The 25,021-nt window shown below is 42.9% G+C and overlaps 1 protein-coding gene across 3 annotated transcripts in view; it reads right to left on the bottom strand.

Moving 5' to 3' along the window:
- Positions 1 to 25,021, bottom strand: part of RAB3GAP2 (RAB3 GTPase activating non-catalytic protein subunit 2) — a 189,861-nt gene that overhangs the window by 61,876 nt on the left and 102,964 nt on the right. For 2 of the 3 annotated variants that reach the window (XM_078784331.1, XM_078784332.1), the window contains exons 21-27: positions 23,321 to 23,418; positions 22,565 to 22,670; positions 21,553 to 21,713; positions 16,813 to 16,928; positions 16,069 to 16,139; positions 12,041 to 12,178; positions 7,951 to 8,057 (exon numbers count right to left, since the gene is read on the bottom strand). In XM_078784331.1, coding sequence (XP_078640457.1) covers positions 7,951 to 8,057; positions 12,041 to 12,178; positions 16,069 to 16,139; positions 16,813 to 16,928; positions 21,553 to 21,713; positions 22,565 to 22,670; positions 23,321 to 23,418 — 797 coding nt within the window. The remainder of the gene's footprint in view (positions 1 to 7,950; positions 8,058 to 12,040; positions 12,179 to 16,068; positions 16,140 to 16,812; positions 16,929 to 21,552; positions 21,714 to 22,564; positions 22,671 to 23,320; positions 23,419 to 25,021) is intronic. The other variant, XM_078784333.1, reaches the window with a different exon arrangement.

Below are 25,021 nucleotides of genomic sequence, written 5' to 3'. Positions count from 1 at the left end.
AACAGGAGCGCGAAAAGTGGTTTTGCAACAATTACACAAGGGCGAAAAGTGGTTTTGCAACAATTACACAAGTGCGAAAAGTGGTTTTGCAATGCCAGCACAAGTATTGAAAGTGGTTATGCAACACCAACACAAGTGCGAAAAGTAGTTTTCAACGCAACCACAAGTGCGAAAAGTCGTTTTGCATTACAAGCACAAGTGTGTAAAGTGGTTTGCAACACCAACAAAAGTGGGGAAAGTGGCTTTGCAATACTTGCACAAGTGCGAAAAGTGGTTTTGCATTGCCAGCACAAGTGTGGAAAGTGGTTATGCAACACCAACACAAGTGCGGAAAGTGGTTTTGCAACACCAGCACAAGTGTGGAAGTGGTTATGCAACACCAACACAAGTGTGGAAGTGGTTATGCAACACCAACACAAGTGCGAAAAATAGTTTTCTACACTAACACAAGTGCGAAAAGTGGTTTTCAACGCAACCACAAGTGCGGGAAGTGGTTTTCAACACGAACACAAGTGTGGAAAATGGTTTTGCAACACGACCACAAGTGGGGAAAGTGGTTTTGCAACACGAACACAAGTGCGAAAAGTGGTTTTCAACACGAACACAAGTGCGAAAAGGCATTCTGCATTACTAGCACAAGTGTGTAAAGTGGTTTGCAACACCAACACAAGTGTGGAAAGTGGTTATGCAACACTAACACAAGTGGGGAAAGTAGTTTTCTGCACTAACACAAGTGTGAAAAGTGGTTTTCAACGCAAGCACAAGTGCGGAAAGTGGTTTTCAACACAACCACAAGTACGGAAAGTGGTTCAGCAGCACTAACACAAGTGTGAAAAGTGGTTTTCAACACTAACACAAGTGTGAAAAGTAGTTCTCTACACTAACACAAGTGCGAAAAGTGGTTTTCAACGCAACCACAAGTGCGGAAAGTGGTTCTGCAACACTAATACAAGTGTGGAAAGTGGTTTTGCAACAAGAACACAAGTGTGGAAAGTGGTTTTGCATCACTAGCACAAGTGTGGAAAGTGGTTTTGCAACACTAACACAAGTGGAGAAAGTGGCTTTGGAATACTCGCACAAGTGTGAAAAGTGGTTTTGCATTGCGAGCACAAGTGTGGAAAGTGGTTATGCAACACCAACACAAGTGCGGAAAGTGGTTCTGCAACACTAACACAAGTGTAAAAAGTGGTTTTCAACACTAACACAAGTGCGGAAAGTGGTTCTGCAACACTAACACAAGTGCGAAAAGTGGTTTTCAACACGAACACAAGTGCGAAAAGTGGTTTTGCATTACTAGCACAAGTGTGTAAAGTGGTTTTGCAACACCAACACAAGTGTGGAAAGTGGTTTTGCATCACTAGCACAAGTGTGGAAAGTGGTTTTGCAACACGAGCAGAAGTGCGAAAAGTGGATTTCAACACGAACAGGATGGCGAAAAGTGGTTTTGCAACAATTACACAAGGGTGAAAAGTGGTTTTGCAACAATTACACAAGTGCGAAAAGTGGTTTTGCATTGCCAGCACAAGTGTTGAAAGTGGTTATGCAACACCAACACAAGTGCGAAAAGTAGTTTTCTACACTAACACAAGTGCGAAAAGTGGTTTTCAACGCAACCACAAGTGCGGAAAGTGGTTCTGCAACATTAGCACAAGTGTGGAAAATGATTTTGCAACACGACCACAAGTGGGGAAAGTGGATTTCAACACTATCAGGAGCACGAAAAGTGGTTTTGCCACAATTACACAAGTGCGCAAAGTGGTTTTGCATCACTAGCACAAGTGTGGAAAGTGGTTTTGCAACACTAACACAAGTGGGGAAAGTGGCTTTTCAATATTCACACAAGTGCGAAAAGTGGTTTTGCATTGCTGGCACAAGTGTGGAAATGGTCATGCAACACCAACACAAGTGTGGAAGTGGTTATGCAACACCAACACAAGTGTGGAAAGTGGTTATGCAACACCAACACAAGTGTAAAAAGTGGTTTTCAACGCAACCTTCAAGAACGGAAAGTGGTTCTGCAACACCAGCACAAGTGTGGAAAATGGTTTTGCAACACGACCACAAGTGGGGAAAGTGGTTTTGCAACACCAACAAAAGTGGCGAAAGTGGCTTTGCAATACTCGCACAAGTGCGGAAAGTGCTTTTGCAACACCAGCACAAGTGTGGAAGTGGTTATGCAACACCAACACAAGTGTGGAAAGTGGTTATGCAACACCAACACAAGTGTAAAAAGTGGTTTTCAACACGAACACAAGTGCGAAAAGTCGTTTTGCATTACTAGCACAAGTGTGTAAAGTGGTTTGCAACACCAACAAAAGTGGGGAAAGTGGCTTTGCAATACTTGCACAAGTGCGAAAAGTGGTTTTGCATTGCCAGCACAAGTGCGAAAAGTGGTTTTGCAACACCAGCACAAGTGCGAAAAGTCATTCTGCATTACTCGCACAAGTGTGTAAAGTGGTTTGCAACACCAACACAAGTGTGGAAAGTGGTTATGCAACACTAACACAAGTGGGGAAAGTGGCTTTGCAATACTGGCACAAGTGCGAAAAGTGGTTTTGCAACACCAACAAAAGTGGAGAAAGTGGCTTTGCGATACTCGCACAAGTGCGAAAAGTGGTTTTGCATTGCCAGCACAAGTGTGGAAAGTGGTTATGCAACACCAACACAAGTGCGAAAAGTAGTTTTCTACACTAACACAAGTGCGAAAAGTGGTTTTCAACGCAACCACAAGTGCGAAAAGTGGTTTTCAACACGAACACAAGTGCGAAAAGTGGTTTTGCAACACCAGCACGAGTGTGGAAAATGGTTATGCAACACCAACACAAGTGTGGAAAATGATTTTGCAACACGACCACAAGTGGGGAAAGTGGATTTCAACACTATCAGGAGCACGAAAAGTGGTTTTGCCACAATTACACAACTGCGCAAAGTGGTTTTGCATCACTAGCACAAGTGTGGAAAGTGGTTTTGCAACACTAACACAAGTGGGGAAAGTGGCTTTACATTGCTGGCACAAGTGTGGAAAGTGGTCATGCAACACCAACACAAGTGCAGAAAGTGGTTCTGCAACACCAACACAAGTGCAGAAAGTAGTTCTGCATCACTAAAACAAGAGTAAAAAGTGGTTTTCAACACTAACACAAGTGCAAAAAGTGATTTTCAATGCCATCGTAAGTGCGGAAAGTGGTTCTGCAACACTAACATGTGTGAAAAGTGGTTTTCGACACGAACACAAGTGTGAAAAGTAGTTTTCAACACTAACACAAGTGTGAAAAGTGGTTTTCAACGCAACCACCAGAACGGAAAGTGGTTCTGCAACACCAGCACAAGTGTGGAAAATGGTTTTGCAACACGACCACAAGTGGGGAAAGTGGTTTTGCAACACCAACAAAAGTGGCGAAAGTGGCTTTGCAATACTCGCACAAGTGCAAAAAGTGGTCTTGCATTGCCAGCACAAGTGTGGAAAGTGGTTATGCAACACCAACACAAGTGTGGAAAGTGGTTCTGCAACACTAACACAAGTGTAAAAAGTGGTTTTCAACACGAACACAAGTGCGAAAAGTCGTTTTGCATTACTAGCACAAGTGTGTAAAGTGGTTTGCAACACCAACACAAGTGTGGAAAGTGGTTATGCAACACTAACACAAGTGGGGAAAGTAGTTTTCTGCAATAACACAAGTGTGAAAAGTGGTTTTCAACGCAACCACAAGTGCGGAAAGTGGTTTTCAACACAACCACAAGTACGGAAAGTGGTTCTGCAGCACTAACACAAGTGTGAAAAGTGGTTTTCAACACTAACACAAGTGTGAAAAGTAGTTCTCTACACTAACACAAGTGCGAAAAGTGGTTTTCAACGCAACCACAAGTGCGGAAAGTGGTTCTGCAACACTAATACAAGTGTGGAAAGTGGTTTTGCAACAAGTACACAAGTGCGGAAAGTGGTTTTGCATCACTCGCTCAAGTGTGGAAAGTGGTTTTGCAACACTAACACAAGTGGAGAAAGTGGCTTTGGAATACTCGCACAAGTGTGAAAAGTGGTTATGCAACACCAACACAAGTGCGAAAAGTAGTTTTCTACACTAACACAAGTGCGAAAAGTGGTTTTCAACGCAACCACAAGTGCGGAAAGTGGTTTTCAACACGAACACAAGTGCGAAAAGTCGTTTTGCATTGCCAGCACAAGTGTGTAAAGTGGTTTGCAACACCAACAAAAGTGGGGAAAGTAGTTTTCTACACTAACACAAGTGCAAAAAGTGGTTTTGCATTGCCAGCACAAGTGTGGAAAGTGGTTATGCAACACCAACACAAGTGGGGAAAGTGGATTTCAACACTAACAGGAGCGCGAAAAGAGGTTTTGCAACAATTACACAAGGGCGATAAGTGGTTTTGCAACAATTACACAAGTGCGAGAAGTGGTTTTGCATTGCCAGCACAAGTGTGGAAAGTGGTTATGCAACACCAACACAAGTGTGAAAAGTGGTTTTCAACACAACCACAAGTGCGGAAAGTGGTTCTGCAACACCAGCACGAGTGTGGAAAATGGTTTTGCAACACGACCACAAGTGGGGAAAGTGGATTTCAACACTATCAGGAGCGCAAAGAGTGGTTTTGCGACAATTACACAAGTGCGCAAAGTGGTTTGGCATCACCAGCACAAGTGGGGAAAGTGGTTCTGTAACACTAACACAAATGCGAAAAGTGGTTTTCAACACGAACACAAGTGCGAAAAGTGGTTTTGCAACACCAACACAAGTGTGGAAAGTGGTTTTGCATCACTAGCACAAGTGTGGAAAGTGGTTTTGCAACACGAACATAAATGCGAAAAATGGATTTCAACACTAACAGGAGTGCAGAAAGTGATTTTGCAACACTAACACAAGGGCGAAAAGTGGTTTTGCAACACTAGCACAAGTGTGGAAAATGGTTTTGCAACACGACCACAAGTGGGGAAAGTGGATTTCAACACTATCAGGAGCGCGAAAAGTGGTTTTGCGACAATTACACAAGTGCGAAAAGTGGTTTTGCATTGCTGGCACAAGTGTGGAAAGTGGTTATGCAACACCAACACAAGTGTGAAAAGTGGTTCTGCATCACTAAAACAAGAGTAAAAAGTGGTTTTCAACACTAACACAAGTGCGAAAAGTGGTTTTCAACACCATCGCAAGTGCGGAAAGTGGTTCTGCAACACTAACATGTGTGAAAAGTGGTTTTTGACACGAACACAAGTGTGGAAAGTGGTTCTGCAACACTAGCACAAGCGTGGAAAATGGTTTTGCAACACGACCACAAGTGGGGAAAGTGGTTTTGCAACACCAACAAAAGTGGGGAAAGTGGCTTTCCAATACTCGCACAAGTGCGAAAAATGGTTTTGCATTGCCAGCACAAATGTGGAAAGTGGTTGTGCAACACCAACACAAGTGCGGAAAGTGGTTCTGCAACACTAACACAAGTGTAAAAAGTGGTTTTGCATTGCCAGCACAAGTGGGGAAAGTGGTTTTGCAACACTAACACAAGTGCGAAAAGTGGTTTTCAACACGAACACAAATGCGAAAAGTCGTTTTGCATCACTAGCACAAGTGTGTAAAGTGGTCATGCAACACCAACACAAGTGCGGAAAGTGCTGCTGCAACACTAACACAAGTGAAACAAGTGTTACGCCTAGGTCCCCCGTCGGGGAAGTGATTGAGTTGACAAAGTGGAAGACGCAGAAAACATGCCATGATATGATATTTCGCTCACAAGGTTCAGACATACATGGTGGCGGCCATCTTGGATTTTGACATGGCGACCCAATTTTCAATAGCGTTCTTCCTTATGCCTAGATACACCCACACACCAGATTAGAAGTTGGTACTTCGCTTATTTTTCAAGATATTCCGCTCACAAGGTTCAGACATACATGGCGTCGGCCATCCTGGATTTTGACGTAGCGACCCAATTTTCAATAGCGTTCTTCGTTTTGGCTAGATACACCTACACACCAGATTAGAAGTTAGTCGTTCGTTTATTTTTCAAGATATTTCGCTCACAAGGTTCAGACATACATGGCGGTGGCCATCTTGGATTTTGACGTGGCGACCCAATTTTCAATAGCGTTCTTCCTTATGCGTAGATACACCCACACACCAGATTAGAAGTTAGTAGTCCCTTTATTTTTCAAGATATTTCGCTCACAAGGTTCATACATATATATGGTGGTGGCCATCTTGGATTTTGACGTGGCGACCCACTTTTCAAGAGCATTGTTCCATATGCCCAGATACACCCACACACCAGATTAGAAGTTGGTACTTCGCTTATTTTTCAAGATATTCCACTCACAAGGTTCAGACATACATGGCGTCAGACATACATGGCGGTGGCCATCTTGGATTTTGATGTGAGTTGCACCCACACACCAAATTCGAATGCGGTCCTTCGCTTTCGCATGCACGCACGTACGAACGCACGCACCGATGTCCAAAGGGGTTCAGTTTGGCATTTTAAATATGAAATAAGCAAAGCCAAGAAATGCATGATACCCTTTAGAATTGCCCTTTAGAACCCATTATAATTACACTTTAGACCCCATTAGAACAAGCGTTACGCCTCGGTCCCCCGTTGTTGAAGTTATGTGAGTTGACAAAGTGGAAGACGCAAGGCGGCCATCTTGGATTTTGACGTGGTGACCCAATTTTCAATAGCGTTCTTCCTTATGCCTGGATACACCCACACACCAGATTAGAAGTTAGTAGTTCGTTTATTTTTCAAGATATTTCGCTCACAAGGTTCAGACATATATATATATATGGTGGCGGCCATCTTGGGTTTTGACGTGGCGACCCAATTTTCAATAGCGTTCTTCCTTATGCCTGGATACACCCACGCACCAGATTAGAAGTTGGCACTTCGCTTATTCTTCAAGATATTCCGCTCACAAGGTTCAGACATATATATATGGCGGCGGCCATCTTGGATTTTGACGTGGCGAACCAATTTTCAATCGCATTCTTCCTTATGCGTAGGTACACCCACACACCAGATTAGAAGTTAGTAGTTCGTTTATTTTTCAAGATATTTCGCTCACAAGGTTCAGACATGTATATGGTGGCGGCCGTCTTGGATTTTGTCGTGGCGACCCAATTTTCAATGGCGTTCTTCCTTATGCCTAGCTACACCCACACACCAGATTAGAAGTTGGTACTTCGCTTATTTTTCAAGATATTCTGCTCACAATGTTCAGACATACATGGCATCAGACATACATGGCGGCGGCCATCTTGGATTTTGACGTGGGTTGCACCCACACACCAAATTAGAATTCGGTCCTTCGCTTACGCATGCATGCATGCATGCATGCATGCACGGACGCACGTTCACACGGACGCACGCACGCACACACGGACGGAGGGGAAAACCATAGTCCCCCTTTCGCTCCGCGGTACGACGGGGGACAATTACACTTTAGAACCCATTAGAATTACGCTTTAGAACCCATTATAATTACCCTTTAGAAACCATTTTAATTACCCTTTAGAACCCATTAGAATTAACTTTTAGAACTACACCTAATAACCCGATGGAATTACACTTTATAACCCTTTAGAAATAAACATGGTAGGTTAGAAAGGTTCTTCTTCTTCATTTTTGACAGACAGATGGAAGAAAGGACATAGCTAAATATTGAAGCAGCTTCACCGCTTAAACAATGACGTGCTATTTCAGCATCCGGAATAGTTAACGACCAACTATTTTATCTTTTAAATCAAGATCTTCATGTGAGAATTGACATGAATATAAATAGCCTTTGCCAACCTGATCCAATGAAGAGCAAACTTGTTGGATCACACTTCACACAGAAAGAAAAGGTTTTAAAATTAATTGCCATCACATGTCGAACAATTTTTCCCTAAAACCAATCAAAGGGTCGCTCGATGCATCACAATCCAATCTCTTGCTGCCTGCACACACCTCCGGATCTTTGTTCCACTGCACCACGTTGGCCCAGCTGCAATGAGAGTGCAGCATGTCTGGCTCAAGACTGAATGGAAATGACATCAACACCATCTTTAGAGGAGCTGGTCAAAGACAGGAACAAGGAGAGAAAAACAATTTGCACATTCCTGTAAAATATACAATATTTGGCCTTTGCTTGGAGTACTAAATATGATGTTACCCACTGACAAAAAATTGCAGTTTAACAAAACTGTGTGAAGTGGCTGAGGCAATATTGTCCTTTTTATTGGACTACTACTACAAAGGGTAGGTAAAGCACTATAGGTACGTAGGTAAAGCAAAATAAAAGCTCAGGAGGTGTATTCAGCTCTATGTTGTGAGCAAAGTATCCACTATGCTGGGGTCAAAGATGTAATCTTGACGCATACGAATTGGTACGAGAAGTTTACCGGCAAAAATGATATGTGTCCTATAATAAGGCTTAGGACACATGTGGCATTTGCTAAAGAAAAGGAAAATGTATTTGACGGTGGTATCAGACCAAATATAGCAAGGAGGAGTATCACTATGTTAGGACAACTCGTGGTCCGAGAATAATTTAAGAACTGTGTCCATGATTTGATTAATACTTACCTGGATGAAAAAGAAGTGGATTCCTCAAGTAGGGCAGAAGTTCTGGCATATGAATGTGCTGTCATTTATAAGAACCCATTTACCAAACCATATAGTACCTGAGGGGTATAAATGCAAGTCAGAAGATTGGGGCAAATTTTCCAAGAACTGGGAATTATTCAGCAAGTCCAGCAGAACGGGAGACCATGAAAAGGCCGAGCTCATTGATGTCAAGGAGATATGCAAACCTAAGTCTGGGGATCCTGAGCTCCAAGGGTTCCATGGTCTTGTGGAAGTACTGCAACAAGCAGGTCCATTTAATTTCCAAATGTTGGAAATTGAAATGAAGGACCAACTGATGTAATGCACCTGTGGCCTTGGCATATATGGATACCAGCAGGTCTCTTATGGTGTTAAGATCACTGATGCCAAACCAGTTGAGACACCTGTCAAGCTTTCCACTGGGTCTGAAGTTGTGTGCTCTCAAAGTTCCATTTCCTAGGGATATGCATCGCCAGTGGGAGTTGGCGATTTCAGGCCAGTGCCCATCCTACGAAACATGGAAGTGGCACAGTGCTTGCTTTTACAGGGTATAATTCCCTTGACTCAAGGAAACTGATGACAGTGGAATCATTCAAGGTATTAATAACGACCTTTAGAGGCCATTTTTCCCCGCAAAGCGGGGGTTGGCCTTTTTCGGGAACCGTGGTTGTTGTTGTTTTTTGGTCCCCTTTTTGAAGCAATGTTTTACGGCCGGATGCCCTTCCTGACGCCAACCCTTTTTGCCGCCTTTAACGACAAACAGGGAATTACCAGTGAACTGGTACTCAATTAGCCGACCTCGGAAGGATGACAGGCTGAGTCAACCCCCCGTGGCATTAATTCAGCGATCGACCGGGATTCGAACCCAGGATCCTGGGATCCTAAGCCGGCACCCTAGCCGCTAGCCCAACACCAGGGCTTCAAGGTATTAAAGGTACTGTGCCTACGAAAGCCGGCAACTAAGCCGGCAACAATCATTCAAGGTATTAAAGGTGGATATTGAACGACTGTGTGCCTCTTCAACACATTGACTTGGATTGCAAATTCAAGAAAGGACCTGCTACCATAGGCATTGTGCCCATTCTGCCAATAGATGGAGTGACCTTCCTTCTGGGAAGTTATATCTCAGGGGATCAAGTGAAAATTACACCTTGCATTATTTCTCAGCCAGTCACATGAGAAGACAAAGAGCTTTTCTTATAGGAATTTTCAGGTCTTGTTCCTAGACTATGTTGTGACAAGGTCAATGATCGTAAAGTGAGAGAGTAACAACAACCTTTTCCTACAGCTGTGGATGATGGTTTCACATTGGCTGAAAGTTTATTCAGTCCTCCAAATGATCAAGTCACCGGTGTTCATGACGCAACCTGTTTGAGTGGCACCAACGACATCCGCAATGTTGAGTCAACTGGTGACAAGGATAACCAGTTAGCCCATGATTCTCAAGAGGACTGGAGACCACTTTCAAGCAAGACCGACACAGGGTCACCAGGATCATCCCGTTCTTTGTAATATTGCAACCTCATCCCTATCGGATGAAGAAGCCCAGAAAGTACCAGTATGCCTCTTCATTAAGTCAGGCATATTGATGCGGTAATGGAGACCACATGATGTACCAGGTGATGATGAATGAAGAGTGGTATATAAAAATGTGCCACCAGGTTACCATGAAGAAATAATGTGATTGGCTCATAAGCTTCAGATTGCAGGTCATTTGGACATTCAGAAGACAAGAGGCCAGATTATGCAACTTTATTTGGCCCAAGAAGAGACTTGATATTGCGGAGTACTGTCGGATGTGTCATACACGTCAGGCGGTGGGGAAACACAATCAAATGCTGAAACCAGCTCTGCTGTGCTCAATACCAGCCTTTGAAGAGTCATCCAGCAAAGTACTCATTGATTAGGTGAGGCCATCACCTGAAACAAAAGCCGGAACTGTGGTTAAGTCTCTGTGAAGTCATCTTTAGACCTACAGTTAGGGATTCCATGAAACTTGTCGAAGAAAAATGGGTGGGAAAAACAGATGAACTTAACTTGCTGGAATACATGTCAAACTTCAAGAAAACAGCTAAATAAAGCATGAAACATTGCAAATGGCAATCTGCAGAGTTCCCAAGGGAAGATTAAGAAACAGTACGACTCAAAGGACAGAAGACTGTACTTTTGCCTCTTCCAGGATTCAAATCACTGGGGAATTTCACCCATATATGGTGGTGAACCATATATGGTGAAAAAGAAAGTTAATGAGGTTGAGTATGTGATTTGTATACCTGACAGAAAAAGCCAGAAGGTTGTGCCACATTAACATGCTTAAAACATATTACAGCATTGGGTCATTGGTGGGCCTGGTGTCTATGAAGACATTAAAGACTTACGCACAAGACCAGAAGTAGCTATTGGTGGCAAAAGACCTGTACCTAGGATCCAGTGTGAGTACACCAAGTCAGAGGTTGTAATCAACCTGGATGAGCTGCACATAACGCATTTAATGGTGGAACGGTGTGTATAACTAAGGGAGCATATTGAAAGCTACTCACAAACACCCAAGGGTGTACCACGGCTATAAACTATGACAATGATGTGGGTAAGGCAAGACCTATTGGAAAACACATCCTACCAAGCAAGAATGGACTAAGAAGGAGATCAACTACATGTTGGAAAAGAGAACAACTGAACTGGGCAACAGTGACTGGAGCTCTCCTCTCATCATGATTTCTAAAGTTTTAAACATCATGTGGTTTTGCATCGACTATCGAAAACTAAATGCCATCATGAAGGCTGATGCATTCCCAATACCTCGTATTAATGATTGCATTGATAAAATCAGACAAGCCAAGTATGTTGCAGTAATTATTTAACCAAATAAACGGTTACTGGTAGGTTCCTCCCATTAAAAGGGCTAAGATAATTTCTGCTGTTGCCACACCAGAGGGTCTTTTCTAGTTCCTAAAAGTGCCCTGTGGCATGACAAACACCCTGGCAACATTCACCAAGTTAACGCGCCAGATCACCAACAAGTGTTGTTGTTATTGTACTCTTCCTTTTTGCTGATAGGTCTTCTGCCGAGTGGTCTGTTACGTGGTTCGGCTTCCACACGACGCTGTACAACCGCATGCACATCAAGCGGTTCGGTGAACATTTTTTCAAAGTACCGGGAACGAGCCCAACCTCTTTCAATTGATTTAGTACAATGAGACATATCAGTTTTCCTCCCTTCATCTCCAAGTCAAGGCTCAATTAAAAGGGGAATTGGTCGAATATTACATTTGAAACAGCTGTGTGAAGATGTAGTATTTTGTCATATCATTTAACTGAAATTCATGCCTTGTGCTATGAATCCACTTTATGTGCCCATCAAAGCTAACATAAAGCTGTAATAATATCCACTGTCAAACCAAAAGCCCATGAAAAAAAATATTTGAAAACATATGGAGCGTGATAAACTCACCAGTAATGTGCTCAAATTCTTGTTGAATAGAATCTTTCACTTCATCTCCATTTTCATTGCCATCTTTGCTGATTTGAAGCATTGCAGGAGGAAGCCACAGATGCATTGCCCACCTTGCCACGCAGTCTGCAATGGAACCTAAAGCCACATCACATAGCAATTAAATAAAGCTTTCAAAGTGATCGTGCCATATTTGTGTAAGACTTGTATAAACATAGAGTTCAGAGCATGCTGTTATCTCACTGAAAAAGAAAAGACATTCTCAGAAGCACAGTGCATAAGAAACTGCTCGTGATTTTCATCTGTCTGCAGTCTTCAGCCCGTCCCTCAATTTTGGCCACCTCCTCTCTGCCTGGAAGACAGCTAACATTAATCCCATTCACATGACTTGTGCAAAAAAACAGACCCTCCTAGCTACAGGCCATTAAACCTCCATTGAAAAGCAAAGTTATGGAATCCATGGTCTCTGCCAATGTCAAATCGTTCCCCTTTTCAAGGAGTCTGATTTCTAATCACCAGTTTGGATTCTGTCTCATTCAATCAAAGAAGAGGTCAAGACCGTCAACCTGGATATATCTTGAGCAATTGACTCAGTGTGGCATCGCGCTCTGCTTGCTTTAAGCTTATATTTAAGGCCGGAGAGTGTGCAGGCCAGTCCAGGTGGATAATGGTGCTGAAGTGCAGCAACGACAACATGCACATTGTGTGGATGTGTGTTGTCATCTGGAATGATTAATTTAGTACCTTGCTGTTGTGTCAGGATGAAAATTATAGCAGGAATAATATCATCCCTGGATCACACACCATTAACAGCATCTCTCCGAATGATGACAAGGTAATTATTGGGTCAACTTCAATCTGCATACATAACTATCTGAATAATAATGTAAAATTTCATGAAGACACATCATTGTTGAGCATATTGTTACGTTTGTGGGGAGTAGGCAATGATTACCTTAGTCCAGGTAGAATTGTATAGTATACCATTCTCCGTATGCTGCGATGAAGAAGAAGAAACCCCATGCATCATAAGTAGGAAATAAGTTTAGACCAGATGTCTTGTATGCGCGTATCTTCGTTCCCATCATGAGAGGTGGGGTTATGTTAATTAGTTAGGGATTATGGGTAATGAATCCGCTGTTGGTAACTGCCTCTGCTATTTTTCCTCTGTTCCTTATGACAATGCAGCACACATGCAAAGCCAGGCAAATAGCATATTAAACGACACTAAATAAAAGCTAACTGGAAACAGGACTTTGAGCACCAATGATGATACCACCGACGTGTGATAACATCAAGCAGGCAGGTCCGGGAGGCCACGCCCCGGAGAACAGTGATTGGTTAGGAGAGTTAAGCAACGAAGAGCGGGACTTGCTGGTTGGAGCAGGCACGTGCGGCGTCGGATGACGTCAGAGCCTTGAGTACAAAGGAGTTGGAGGGCCGACATTTTCTCTCTGCTGCTTGATCTGATCGCGTGCAGTCGGCATTTTACATCTCTCTTGGCTCTCTCTGCTGTGGGACTTTGATAGCTAACGGTCGAGGTTTACTATCGCTTGCATTGGAACATGGGTGCTGTGCAGTCGCGGTTGTGCTCTCGCGTGCGGGCCGTCTTGACAACCACGTGAAAATTTTATAGCTCTCTTGCACCGAGGGCGTTGGAGGTCTCGACGATCGTGAGGACGAGCGCGGCTGGAGCGACCGAGCAGGCGTGGCCTGCTCGCTTCATGCACGGAGCCAGGAGTGAGCGGACTGAGCACGGAGGACCGGTTCCTGCTCGTGGGTTGCGCGGCAGGGTGTTTTTCCGTGCGAGCACGAAGGGCCTGTGACGATTCCGGACGATCAAGGGGACCACAGCAAAGTCACAATTACACGCTTTATTTTCACCTTTATTTTTCTCTTTGTGTGTATATGGGTCTGTGTGGGGACGTCCCATTTTGGAATCTTAGTTTTGCCGTGTGTCATTTTGTTGCCGGCATTTCTTCAATAAAGCCGGTATTTTTGTACATTTGAATCCGTATTGGTTTGGGTTGATCTTCGCAGGTGCAAAGACGTACGGTGGGACCCGTGAAGGTAAGTTCGTCATTCTCCTTTCCCTCGCGTGTAAAGAACACCGTCATTTTTGACTGAACGCCTCGGAGTGTTAAGCTCGTTTGGATGATTTTAATTCCTAGGAACAGGACAATATGTATTGCTTTTTCAACAAAGATAACAAAATATGAGTGTAAAGGGGAACAGCAAATTGGGAAGAGCGAACGGGGAAACGGGAAAGTGAAGGGGAAGGTGGTGAAAGTGAAAATGAAGGGGGATGTGAAAGTGAAGGAGAAAGTGAAGAAGGGGAAGTGAAGGAGAATGTGGTGAAAGTGAAGATGAAGGGGGACGTGAAAGTGAAGATGACGGGAAAAGTGAAGGAGGAGGGGAAAGTGAAGCAGAAGGTGGTGAAAATGAATATGAAGGGGGATGTAAAAGTGAAGGAGAAAGTGAAGGAGAAGGGGAAAGTGAAGGATAAGGGGAGGGGAATGTGAAGGGTAAGGGAGACATGGAGGTGAAGGGGGTGTGGTAGGCAGGCTGAGTGTGTGACATGGACGAATTTATTTGAATTTTGTGAAAATCCGAATTCGGATCCGGAAACGGGAATTGTTAATTTTTTCAACTGATTCTTCACCATGGAGCGATTGGTCGAAAAATGACATATAGAATAGTACAGTATTTCAAAACATTGTGGACGGATGCGGATGAAACTTGGTGGACAGGTTGGGTTTGTGACGAGGACAAATAGATTAGATTTTGGTGAAGATCCGGATTAGGATCCAGAAACAATAATTATTTGATTTTAATAATCGTTTAATCCACCATTGAGTGATTGGGCTAAAAACGATATATAGCATGTTATCTCAAAAAGCTGTGCACGTTCTATAACTAAACTTGGTGGATGAGTTGGTTAGGCAACAATAAGAAGCCGATTCGATTTGGTAAAGGTTCGAATCCAGATCCGGTTTATCAGTGGGATACAAAAGAAACTATTCAACCTGGCAGAGGTATGCTCCATACTGAGTGCCTTTCTAGTCTGTTACATGATCGTTGTGCAAGATGACATTGGACAATGGACAATCATATGCATATTTTTCTTTCACGTAGCAATTAATCCAAGCCACATTACTTTTTTCCTCTGGCTCTGTGTTAATTCCTGATACGCAGTGTTTAGATTTGTTGTAAAATATTGTCATTTTACATGACATTTTGCATTTTTGAGCTAAATTTTGTCAAGTGAAAAAAAATAGAAGACAAATACATTGACTTGAATAAGGCTTGGTGGTAGATATTTTAACCACAAGTGAATCCCCTCTAAAAAAAATTCTGGATCCACCCCTGTAGCGATTAAAAAAAGAAAATCCCACTTTTTGCCTAAAACACCCCATGAGACTTGATGAACCTCTGGAAGTTTGATGAAGATATGTTTGGCCATAGCGGAAAAATATCGTCACAACACACCAACACACACCAACACACACACACACACACACACACACACACACACACACACACACACACACACACACACACACACACACACACACACACACACACACACACACACACACTGCTCCGTCGGCTCAGTCGCGAATATTGCTCGTCATCCTTTGTGTTTGATCATTTGACAGTGCCTTCATAATAATTTTATCGTCAACATTTTGATGGTTAAATGGTTAATTGTAAACGTGAGCCTGCCTTCTTCTCGATCATTGTTGGTGGGAAAAGTCCCGCTAGCGTAGAATAACCAATGAATCACGGCAAGAACTAAGATCACGTGATCATTCACACCCACAGTTTCAAATGCTGCCCAACAAGAACGCTCGATGATTTTGGGTCAATTATTGCCAGCACGGCAGTAGTCCACCCAAGACCCCCATCACATTACGGATCCTTTCCTACTTTATTTGCCATGTCTTAGCGGAAAACATGTTGATGTTGAAACACAAGTATGACAGCAACAATTTTCTCCAAGGAAACTCAGTGAAATAGACCCTCACCTCTTCCTCCTTCCAAGAGCTCCTTGATGGAGGTTGTGGTGCTTGTTTCGGAATGACATGGCTTGCTTGTGCTGCAATACAGGCAATCAACTTTACAAGCTCAGTTCAAAAAGCCAAAAAAATAAATAATAAATGTGCAGAAATAAAGAGTATATCTGGTATCAAGTTTTCTGAAATGTACATCTCTAATTGCCACCCAAATGACAAAACAGTTATATCTGTTTCAATATGAAACCCAGAACCAGACAAGTTTACAGCTGAGCACCAAACAAACTCAACCTCAAACATGCTGATTCTTTACTGTTGTTTAAGGCTCATCACTGCTGTTACAAAACTTACAAACACCTTCATTTGTGTGTTTGTATGTATATACGTGATACAAGATCAGGGTGGTTGGGATAGTACATTGCTTTAAAGAAAAAGGCGCATCCAACGAAAAAGTTAACGAGATTTACCATGCTGGCCTAGTAATAAATGAAGTGAGGACAAAGCAAAAGCGACCGGATAGGGTCTTGCAAATCTGATATCCTTAGGACTCTAAATTGTTGAGGGCATGGACAACTTGTTCGGGGCTTATGTGGGCATCAGGCAATCATTTATCGAACCCAGATCGATGTGACATGAAATAGCCATAAAATCGGTGCAGGTTAGTGGAACATGGAATCCTCATTCTGAACCTCAAAACCAAGTGAAAAGAAAGCATTAGAACCTTCAGCATAAAAAGTAAAGGTTGCCTCATAATACCAGCACAAAAAGAGAGTGTTGAGTTGCAGTATATCTTTAGCCTGACGAAGCAGCAGATTCCACTGCTCACCATCCAGAGAGACAGCCTCCCATGGGTCAACAGCATTCTCTTCCTCCTCCAAATAAATAAAACAGAAAAAAACCTCAAAATGATAGCATAAATGAAGAAGCTTTAATGAAAAAATCACTCAGAGCGTCACTTGGCAAAACAGAACAAAGTAGAATGGCACTCAGTAGAGAATCCTTTTGACCTCAAAAATAATTGGTGGTTCAACTCAGTGACCTGATATGCAAATCGTCTTCAAATTTTAAGTTAATTGGATGAAAACTGACAATTTTAGAAATTTGGCCTATGTTGACCTCAAAAATAATTGGTGGTTGAATTCAGTGACCTGATATGCAAATCGTCTTCAAATTTTAAGTTAATTGGATGAAAACTGACAATTTAAGAAATTTGGCCTATGTTGACCTTTTTCCTATGTTGAGCTCAAAAATAGTTGGTGGCTGGTTTCAATAAGCCGATATGCAAATCATATTCAGTTTTCAAGTCAATCCGATGAAAATTGAGGATTTTAGAAATTTGAAATTGTTGACATTTGGCCTATGTTGACCTTTTGGCCTATGCTGATCTCAAAAATAGTTGGTGGTTGAATTCAGTTAGCCGATATGAAAATCCTATTCAAATTTCAAGTCAATCGGATGAAAATTAAGGATGTTAGAAATTTGAGACAATTGTTTGACCCTTGACCGATGCTGATCTTTTGACCTATTCTGATCTCAAAAATAGTTGGTGGTTGAATTTAGTTTGCTGATATGTAAATCATATTCAAATTTCAAGTCAATCGGATGAAAATTGAGGATTTTTTTTTTTTTTTGTATACAAGATCGAGGCTCGTGAAAGAGCTAACATTAATCACACAGAAAGACAAACCGACACATAAAACATATAACATGAGGAGCGGTAGACAAGATGGGGTGAGAGGGGGAGGAACACAAACACAACATCTGAGAGCAGGGACATCGAGAGATCTGTGGGAAGGAGAGGGAATTTGGGGGAGGAGGCATGGGAAGGGGGGTGGGGGTGGGAGAGTTATAAAACACATGGACACTGCTAGGACTTCCAGGAAAGAAGTTGGAATTTCAAACAAGGTGGATCTGGGGTGAATTAGTGGGGGTAGAAAAGATCAAGGTTTTGGATGGGGAAAGATAAGAGATGGTGGTGAACAGCTGTTTTAAAGACCTGAAGGGAGGAGTGGGATTGAAGGGAGTGTGAGAGTTTGTTCCAGAGGCGGGAGAAAAGAGGATTGAAAGAGTGAAGGTGAGCAGAGAGCCGAGATTTCGGCAGTTTAACCATCAGAGGGTTGCTGGCAGATCTTGTGTGACCTGTAGGAATATTTGGGGGACAAAGCACAGAGAGCTGGGGGAGCAAGGCCGGAGATGAGTCGGTAGAAGACAGAAAGACCACCTACCTGTCTGCGGTGAGTGAGTGAAAGGCCCTCGGAGATAGCTTCATCACGGGAGATTCCAATGATTCTGAAAGCTTTGGTTTCAACAGCGTGAAGCCGAGCTAGGTGTGAGGCAGGAGCACCGGCCCATAGGGGAGAACAGTATTCCATTGAGCTGCGGATGAAAGCCTTGTATGTGGTGAGGAGCTCAGGTGTGCCGAGGAAGGACTTCGCACGACGGAGGATGCCCAGTCGGCGACTGGCTTTGGAGGCCAGCTTGGAAATGTGGTTTTCCCAAGAAAGACCATGGCAGATAGTGAGACCCAAAAGCTTGAGCGACAGAACTTCTTGGAGAGGATTGTTGAGAAAGTAGATGGGAGGGTTGTCCAGTCGATCTTTTCGGAAAGACATAGTAAGAGTGTGAGATTTGTCAGGATTGAAAGACATGTTCCACTTGTTTGACCAGTCTGTGATTTTGTCCAGGTCTTCAGAGAGTGAGGAGGTTGCAGACTGCCGATCTGAGGGATGAGGAATGGAGCGGCAGAGAGTGGAGTCATCAGCAAAGAGATAGAGAGGATTTTCCAGAGAGTCGGAGAGATCATTGATAAAGACCAGAAAAAGCACAGGGCCCAGAACACTGCCTTGGGGAACTCCAGCCTGAACAGGAACGGGAGATGAGAGAAATCCAATCAGGGCCACACGTTGTCTATGACCAGAGGATTTTAGAAATTCGAAAAAAGTGGCTGACCTTTGGCCTATGTTGACCTTTTGACTTCAAAAATAAATAGGATTCTGTTGGACCAGCAACTGCACCATTTGGTGAAGTTTCGTGAAGATCGGTTTAAAATTGCGAGCGGACAGACAAACACGCAAACACAAACCGGAGTGATCAACAAACTTGTCAAAAATTATTTTTTTTGCCAAGTAACAAACTCTTAAAACAATCATGTCTCAATAAAGTACAAAATACGTGAAAATGTCAGTCTCCAAACTCACTCTTCTCTTTCTTTTCCAGGATGTGAGTTATGAACACTGCACTTAATCAACCCAACCTCTAACTTTTCCCTTCTTTACTTTTAACTCCTCCAGAACAAAAGGAACAGTATAAAATGGAGGGGAGAGATACTAGGACTAAGGGGAACACACCGACTGAAGGGTTAAAGGACAAAGCTTGTGGAAGGGTTGAGCTTGTGACAGTACACATCATCATATATGAGACACATGTCAGATGATGCATTGACTTACACTGTGTCGTGTTGAGTAACGCCATGGTGTGCTTCTTTTTTTTAACCAATAACGTTAAAAACCTCAGTTTGAAATATGTTAATGGTTTTCTGCATGACGTTTACCTCTTCCTTACCAATACAAGCATATCTCACCTGCAATCTCTTAAGTTGTTATGGAGGTATCACAGTGAGGTGTGCTGTGCATTCCTTCATGTCATATAAAGAGGCAGCAAGTTCATGTTATGCCTTTGAGATCATGCAGAAGACCAGATCTCTTAGCTTGATCATAAGCTGGACAAAAATCAAATTGTAATCCTTTTAAAAGTGAACCACCTGGCAATCAGCCTGGTGTTGGCTTAACGGTTAAGGTGGCTGGCTTGAGATATTTGGGTCCTGAGTTTGAGCCCCTGTGATGCCATTGAATTAATACCAGGTGGGCTGACTCAGCTTATCATCCTTCCAGCAAAATGCGGCAAAATTCCAGTCGGCAACATGAGTACCAGCTGACTGGGAATGGGGGACATTACATCAGCTGCACAGCAGTGCCCCCAGGAAATGATGCAGTCAAGCAGCTACAGGCTGCATACGAAAAACCATCACCTATCTCAGTTCGGTCATTAGAGAAATTTGCAAATCTTGTCGGTAATATTTTCAGATGGATAGTTCTCACTTCTACTTCATATGCTATCCCTTGATGGTCCTATGTGAGCAAACAGGAATATCAGTAGAAAAGCTAGAGTGAAAAGTCTATCAAAATCCATTGTGCTCCATGTTGATTTATGGAGCTGATACTTCAACTTCAACATCTAACTCTCAAAACCTACCTTGGTATTTTCAATACTTACTCATGGAGTAAAAGTCCCCGCTCCCCCAACCCAACCTCCTTCCAAATTTCTACTTTTTCCTTCCCGAGAGTTATTTGTCTAAGTCCACCTCTATTTTGTTCTTCAACCCTGCTGTTGCTGTTTCTCCCTCTCTTTACTGTTCCTTTTGTTTGCTGCATCCTGATCCGTTCAGTGTCCTCGTTCTTCCACGAGCCTCGACACTGTATGCCTTTGAGCCATCAAAAAAACCACTGGAATGAAAGTTCACAACACGAACAATTAAATCTGCAGACAAATGAGCACCCTCCCATATCCAGCTATTTATACATACATCATTATCCCAAAACGTTAACTTAGTTTTATTTGGCATGTTGCCAGGGACAAAAGGCCTCAGGATGCCAAGCAAAACCTGCAAGCCAGAGTCCCTTGAAATGTGAATGTCCTCGTGCCTGACCATAGCTCAAATGGAGTGACTTCCTCTTCAAAGAGATTAACATTTCTAAGTTAACAAAGTGATTAACCATCATTTTTTCCCCATGGAGAGTTCTTTACAATGAGCTATGGCTCAATTTTTTCTATGCAGCGCTTTCTGAGATATAGAGGTGCAAAGTTTTTCGTTTTTTCCAAGATGGCGCCCGTACCACGTGACCTATGACATCATAATTATCATTAAACTGGAGAGGTTCCAGGGAACCTGAACTCAACTGGTCTATATCAATATGGTTAGAATATGCATAATAGAACCACAAACTATATAGTTTATATGTGCTAAAAATATATGACAAAAATTGATTTTTCAATATGGACGCCATGCCGCACCCATTTTTGGACGTGCAACGCCCAAATGCAATCCCAAACTAGTTTATGTCTTAAAGATGCTGCTTAACAAGTTTCATCAAATTTAATCAATATTTGTGACTTTTAGAGCGTAGACGTCAAATTGTTTACAGATGACAGACAGACAGACAAACAGACGACGGACACTGGGTGTCGACAAAAACTCAGCTGGACATAGTCCAGTTGAGTTAAAAATTATACAAGTGGAGGTGCACCTGTGGTGAAAACTTCCTGTCAATCGGACCAACGGTTGCAGAGAAAATCATATTTATTCTGTGCGGACAAACAAACAAACAGACAGACAAACTCAAATGCAGACAAATGCAGACAGACAAAAGATGTGCTCAAAAAGCCGGCAACCTTTCGACATGCAATGCCTCCATTAGGGTGGTACCTTCATCGACTCACCAGAGTGGTGGTGTGGCTGTTGGCCAAGCTCTGAGCAGCAACACACCCTGCTTGAGCAGCAAGGTAAACTGCTCCAACAGCATGGGATTGCTGGCATCCACCTCGTAGCTGCTCCCAAAATGGAAGCACTGCTTGTGGATCTTGATCTTTGCTTTCAAAGCCTGGCCATAAATATGCACATTTTTAGACGCATGCAAACATCACCTATATAATTTGAGACCATGACAACAGGAGTGTGTACTCCTTGGCATCACACAGTTGCAAGAGATATTTATGGAACAAAGCCACCGGTGTTATGATGCAATGAAACGATGTACCTTTGGCATAAAATTATCCCAATTATTTTTTGAGAAGAGAAGGGAGTGGAGCAGACAGATGGTAAATTCTAAAAAGGGCTATTTTCACTTTTAAAAGCTATTTTCATATCAGATAGTCAAGGCTCATGGAAGAGCTAGAACTTGGAATGGATCAGGGCACAAGAGAGCAAAAAAAAAAAAACAGTATAAAGACCGGGGAGTGAGGGTGGGGGAGTTGGCAAGGGGGGGGGGGGGGGAGTTGGGGAGAGCAGGGATTGTTGGGGTTAGAAAAGATCATAGTTTTCGATGATGACTGAAATTGTGGTGAACAGCTGTCTTGAAGATCTGGAGGGAAGAATGAGATTGAAGAGAATGTAGAAGTTGGTTCCACAGGTGGGGAAAAAAGAGAAAGGAATGAGTGGAGGTGAGCAATGATTCTGGATTTTTGGAGTTTCACCAGAAGGGAGAGAGAGCAGTGCCCCCATCCACCTGTCATCCTTAGCGCCGTTTCAGTACAATTGATAATTAATGGGTGATTGAATTGGTATAATTATAATCCTGATGAGTGTGTTTAGCCATGCTCATTAAATCTCGAAGTATCGATATACCACTCAGAATGTTTCATGCTAAATATAGCCATAAGGCAGCCACATCTGAGGCAAATGATCTTGGTGTGTTCGATTCCCACCCAGCGTTTGTTGCGGTTTCACACCAACCTTGCATTCTGCTCAGCAATGACAGGAAGTGGAAAAGTTGGCAGGTCATGGATGGGTTTTCAAGGATGTCCTTTTCCCTGGAAAGCCATATGAGCAAAAGTAAGCCCTGCAAGGACAAAATGCTTCTTATAAAAAAATCAATATTTCATTCATTGGAGTTTGGTAGATTAAATAGATAATTGTAAATGATTAGGTGAAATAATTTACAACTGTGTCTGTGTGCATCGCCAGTGTTTACAACATTGGAATTACCATTCTCTGCAACCAGAAATAATTAAATCAATCAAAGACTACAACGGCCGAAATGCCTCCACCCACATTATTACATCATTATAATACCTGTACCAAGTTTGAATTAGATCACTTCAGGCATTCTCAAGTTATAGACTTATTACAGACACTGACCTTTGACCTATTGACCCCAAAATTTAATCACTTAATCTGTACATCATTCTATATAACTGGACTAAATTTGGTCAGAATCCCATCACTGGTTCACAAGTTATCACGGTAACAGGATTTTTTTTACCTAACATGGACAGACGGACAGACAACCTGAAAACATAATGCCTCCGGCGACTTCATCAACGGAGGAGTAAATGTTTGAAACAAATGGGTGCCAGTCACCATCATGTGTTAGTCACCAGTACATCACAGACTGTAAAATTTAGTTTGGAGTTTTGGATCATCCTGGCTTGTGAAATGCAGTTAACGCACAAATCCATTTAATTCTTCTGAAAGTTGAGAGCATCTTACCGCCAGCTGTTCAGGGTCACACCTCGACGTCTCTAAAGCACTGCAAGTTTCAGGAACCGAGACATCCCCACACAGGCCACGCCAGAAGAAAAGGTGACCTGTAAAGAAACAATAAAAATACTGCCTCATGTTACTTTACAATACATTTACATTTGAATTACTTTACAATAACGCAAATATAAATTAAAAACGGAGGATGGATAATAGTTGGCCTGGTCTTCTGCTTACAATCACAACGAAGCATGTGTGCACATTACACAAACAGTTTCGATAAAACTTTTGAAGGGATAATCCAGTTTGTAGATGCGATTGTCCCATCATGTCAGAAGCTTTCATTTGCTTAATTGTAGAATTATTTAGAGTGTGAATGTAACCAGTACAGATCATTCTTAAGAGCCATGTTTCATCTTTCACACAAGATGAAGTCTATTACCTCATACACGCAAAGCAAAAAGCAGGTTAAGAAATAGGTTCATGTCCGTCCGTCTGTCTGTCTGACCAGTTTATGCCTGGTTGTCAAATAAAATTGAAAATCATTCCAAACAGGAAACTTGGTTTTCAACGACGTCATGAAGAAGATATGCAAGTACAGGGTGCCCCAACACCTTGCCCCCCCCCCCCCCCCCCCCGCCCAGCTCGACTGGGTCGCCACTGTACAATGGCGTGCATATAGCGGGAAGGATCATTCATTTGACATCTCAAATACCAAATTTCATAATGATCTAATGAGCCTTTCTTGTTCTGTTGCAGATTTTGTGAAGTGATGTCGTGGTCGGGTGATTCCGAGAAGAAAAGGTGGATATGCCGCATCATGGCTATCGCGTTCCGAGTCGCCAGGGATCAGACGCCGGGAACCATATCCCGATCCTGGGTTGCCAAGTACCTGAACAGGTCTGAGGACTTCGTCAAATGCAATTGGAACCGTGATCCCTTCGATTGCGAGATGGACAGCCGACCCGAACAGACAGCACAATGTTTGTCTCAGGAAAGCAGGGATATCATCATTGAGTCGCTTGCCAAGGAGAAGAAAAGCATTCGAGGGCTCCAAAAGGAGATTGAACGGGTTCGAGGGAAGAAGAAGAGCTTATCAAGTATCCACAGGTTCCTTCAGTCCATTGGCGCAAAGGCTTTTCACCAAATTCCAGCACCGAAGCTGACGGAGAAGAACTTCGAGGATCGAATGTGGTTTTGTGAGTTTTTGGGAGAGTGGACCTCTGATGATTTTCTTTTCCTGGCCCCTTCTGATGAATTTTTCATTTATGAGGCTCGACATCCCAACTTCCAGAACGACAGAATTTGGGCTCTTCACAATGATGACATTCCACAAGAACTCAAGATTCGAGAGAAATCGAAGACAGCACGGTGCGTTGGCGTCTTCTTGATGTTCACAGCGAAAAGGCTGATGTGGGTCATCAAAGAGCAAGGACAATCATGGGACGGCAAATACTTCCGAGACGTTGTGCTGACCCGCCATGTTATTCCGTTCTTACGGAACCCAGAAAATGTCCTCAGCATCAAGGAGACCACGTTTCTGCACGACCGAGCCCCGTGCATGAGCGCACTTGCGACCCAGAATCTTCTGAAGGCGAACAAGGTCGATTTTTTCGGAAACGATGAGTGGCCGGGAGCATCGCCTGACCTCAACGCCTGTGAACATTTGGGGGAGATACTCAAGGACAGAGTTGAACAACGCCTCCAGAA

Source organism: Myxine glutinosa, chromosome 9, assembly GCF_964187855.1.
Source record: "Myxine glutinosa chromosome 9, kmMyxGlut1.1, whole genome shotgun sequence".
In the NCBI taxonomy this organism is placed as follows: domain Eukaryota; kingdom Metazoa; phylum Chordata; class Myxini; order Myxiniformes; family Myxinidae; genus Myxine; species Myxine glutinosa.
The sequence above is the reverse complement of the archived record's forward strand: the minus strand, read 5'-3'. Positions and strand labels throughout refer to the sequence as shown.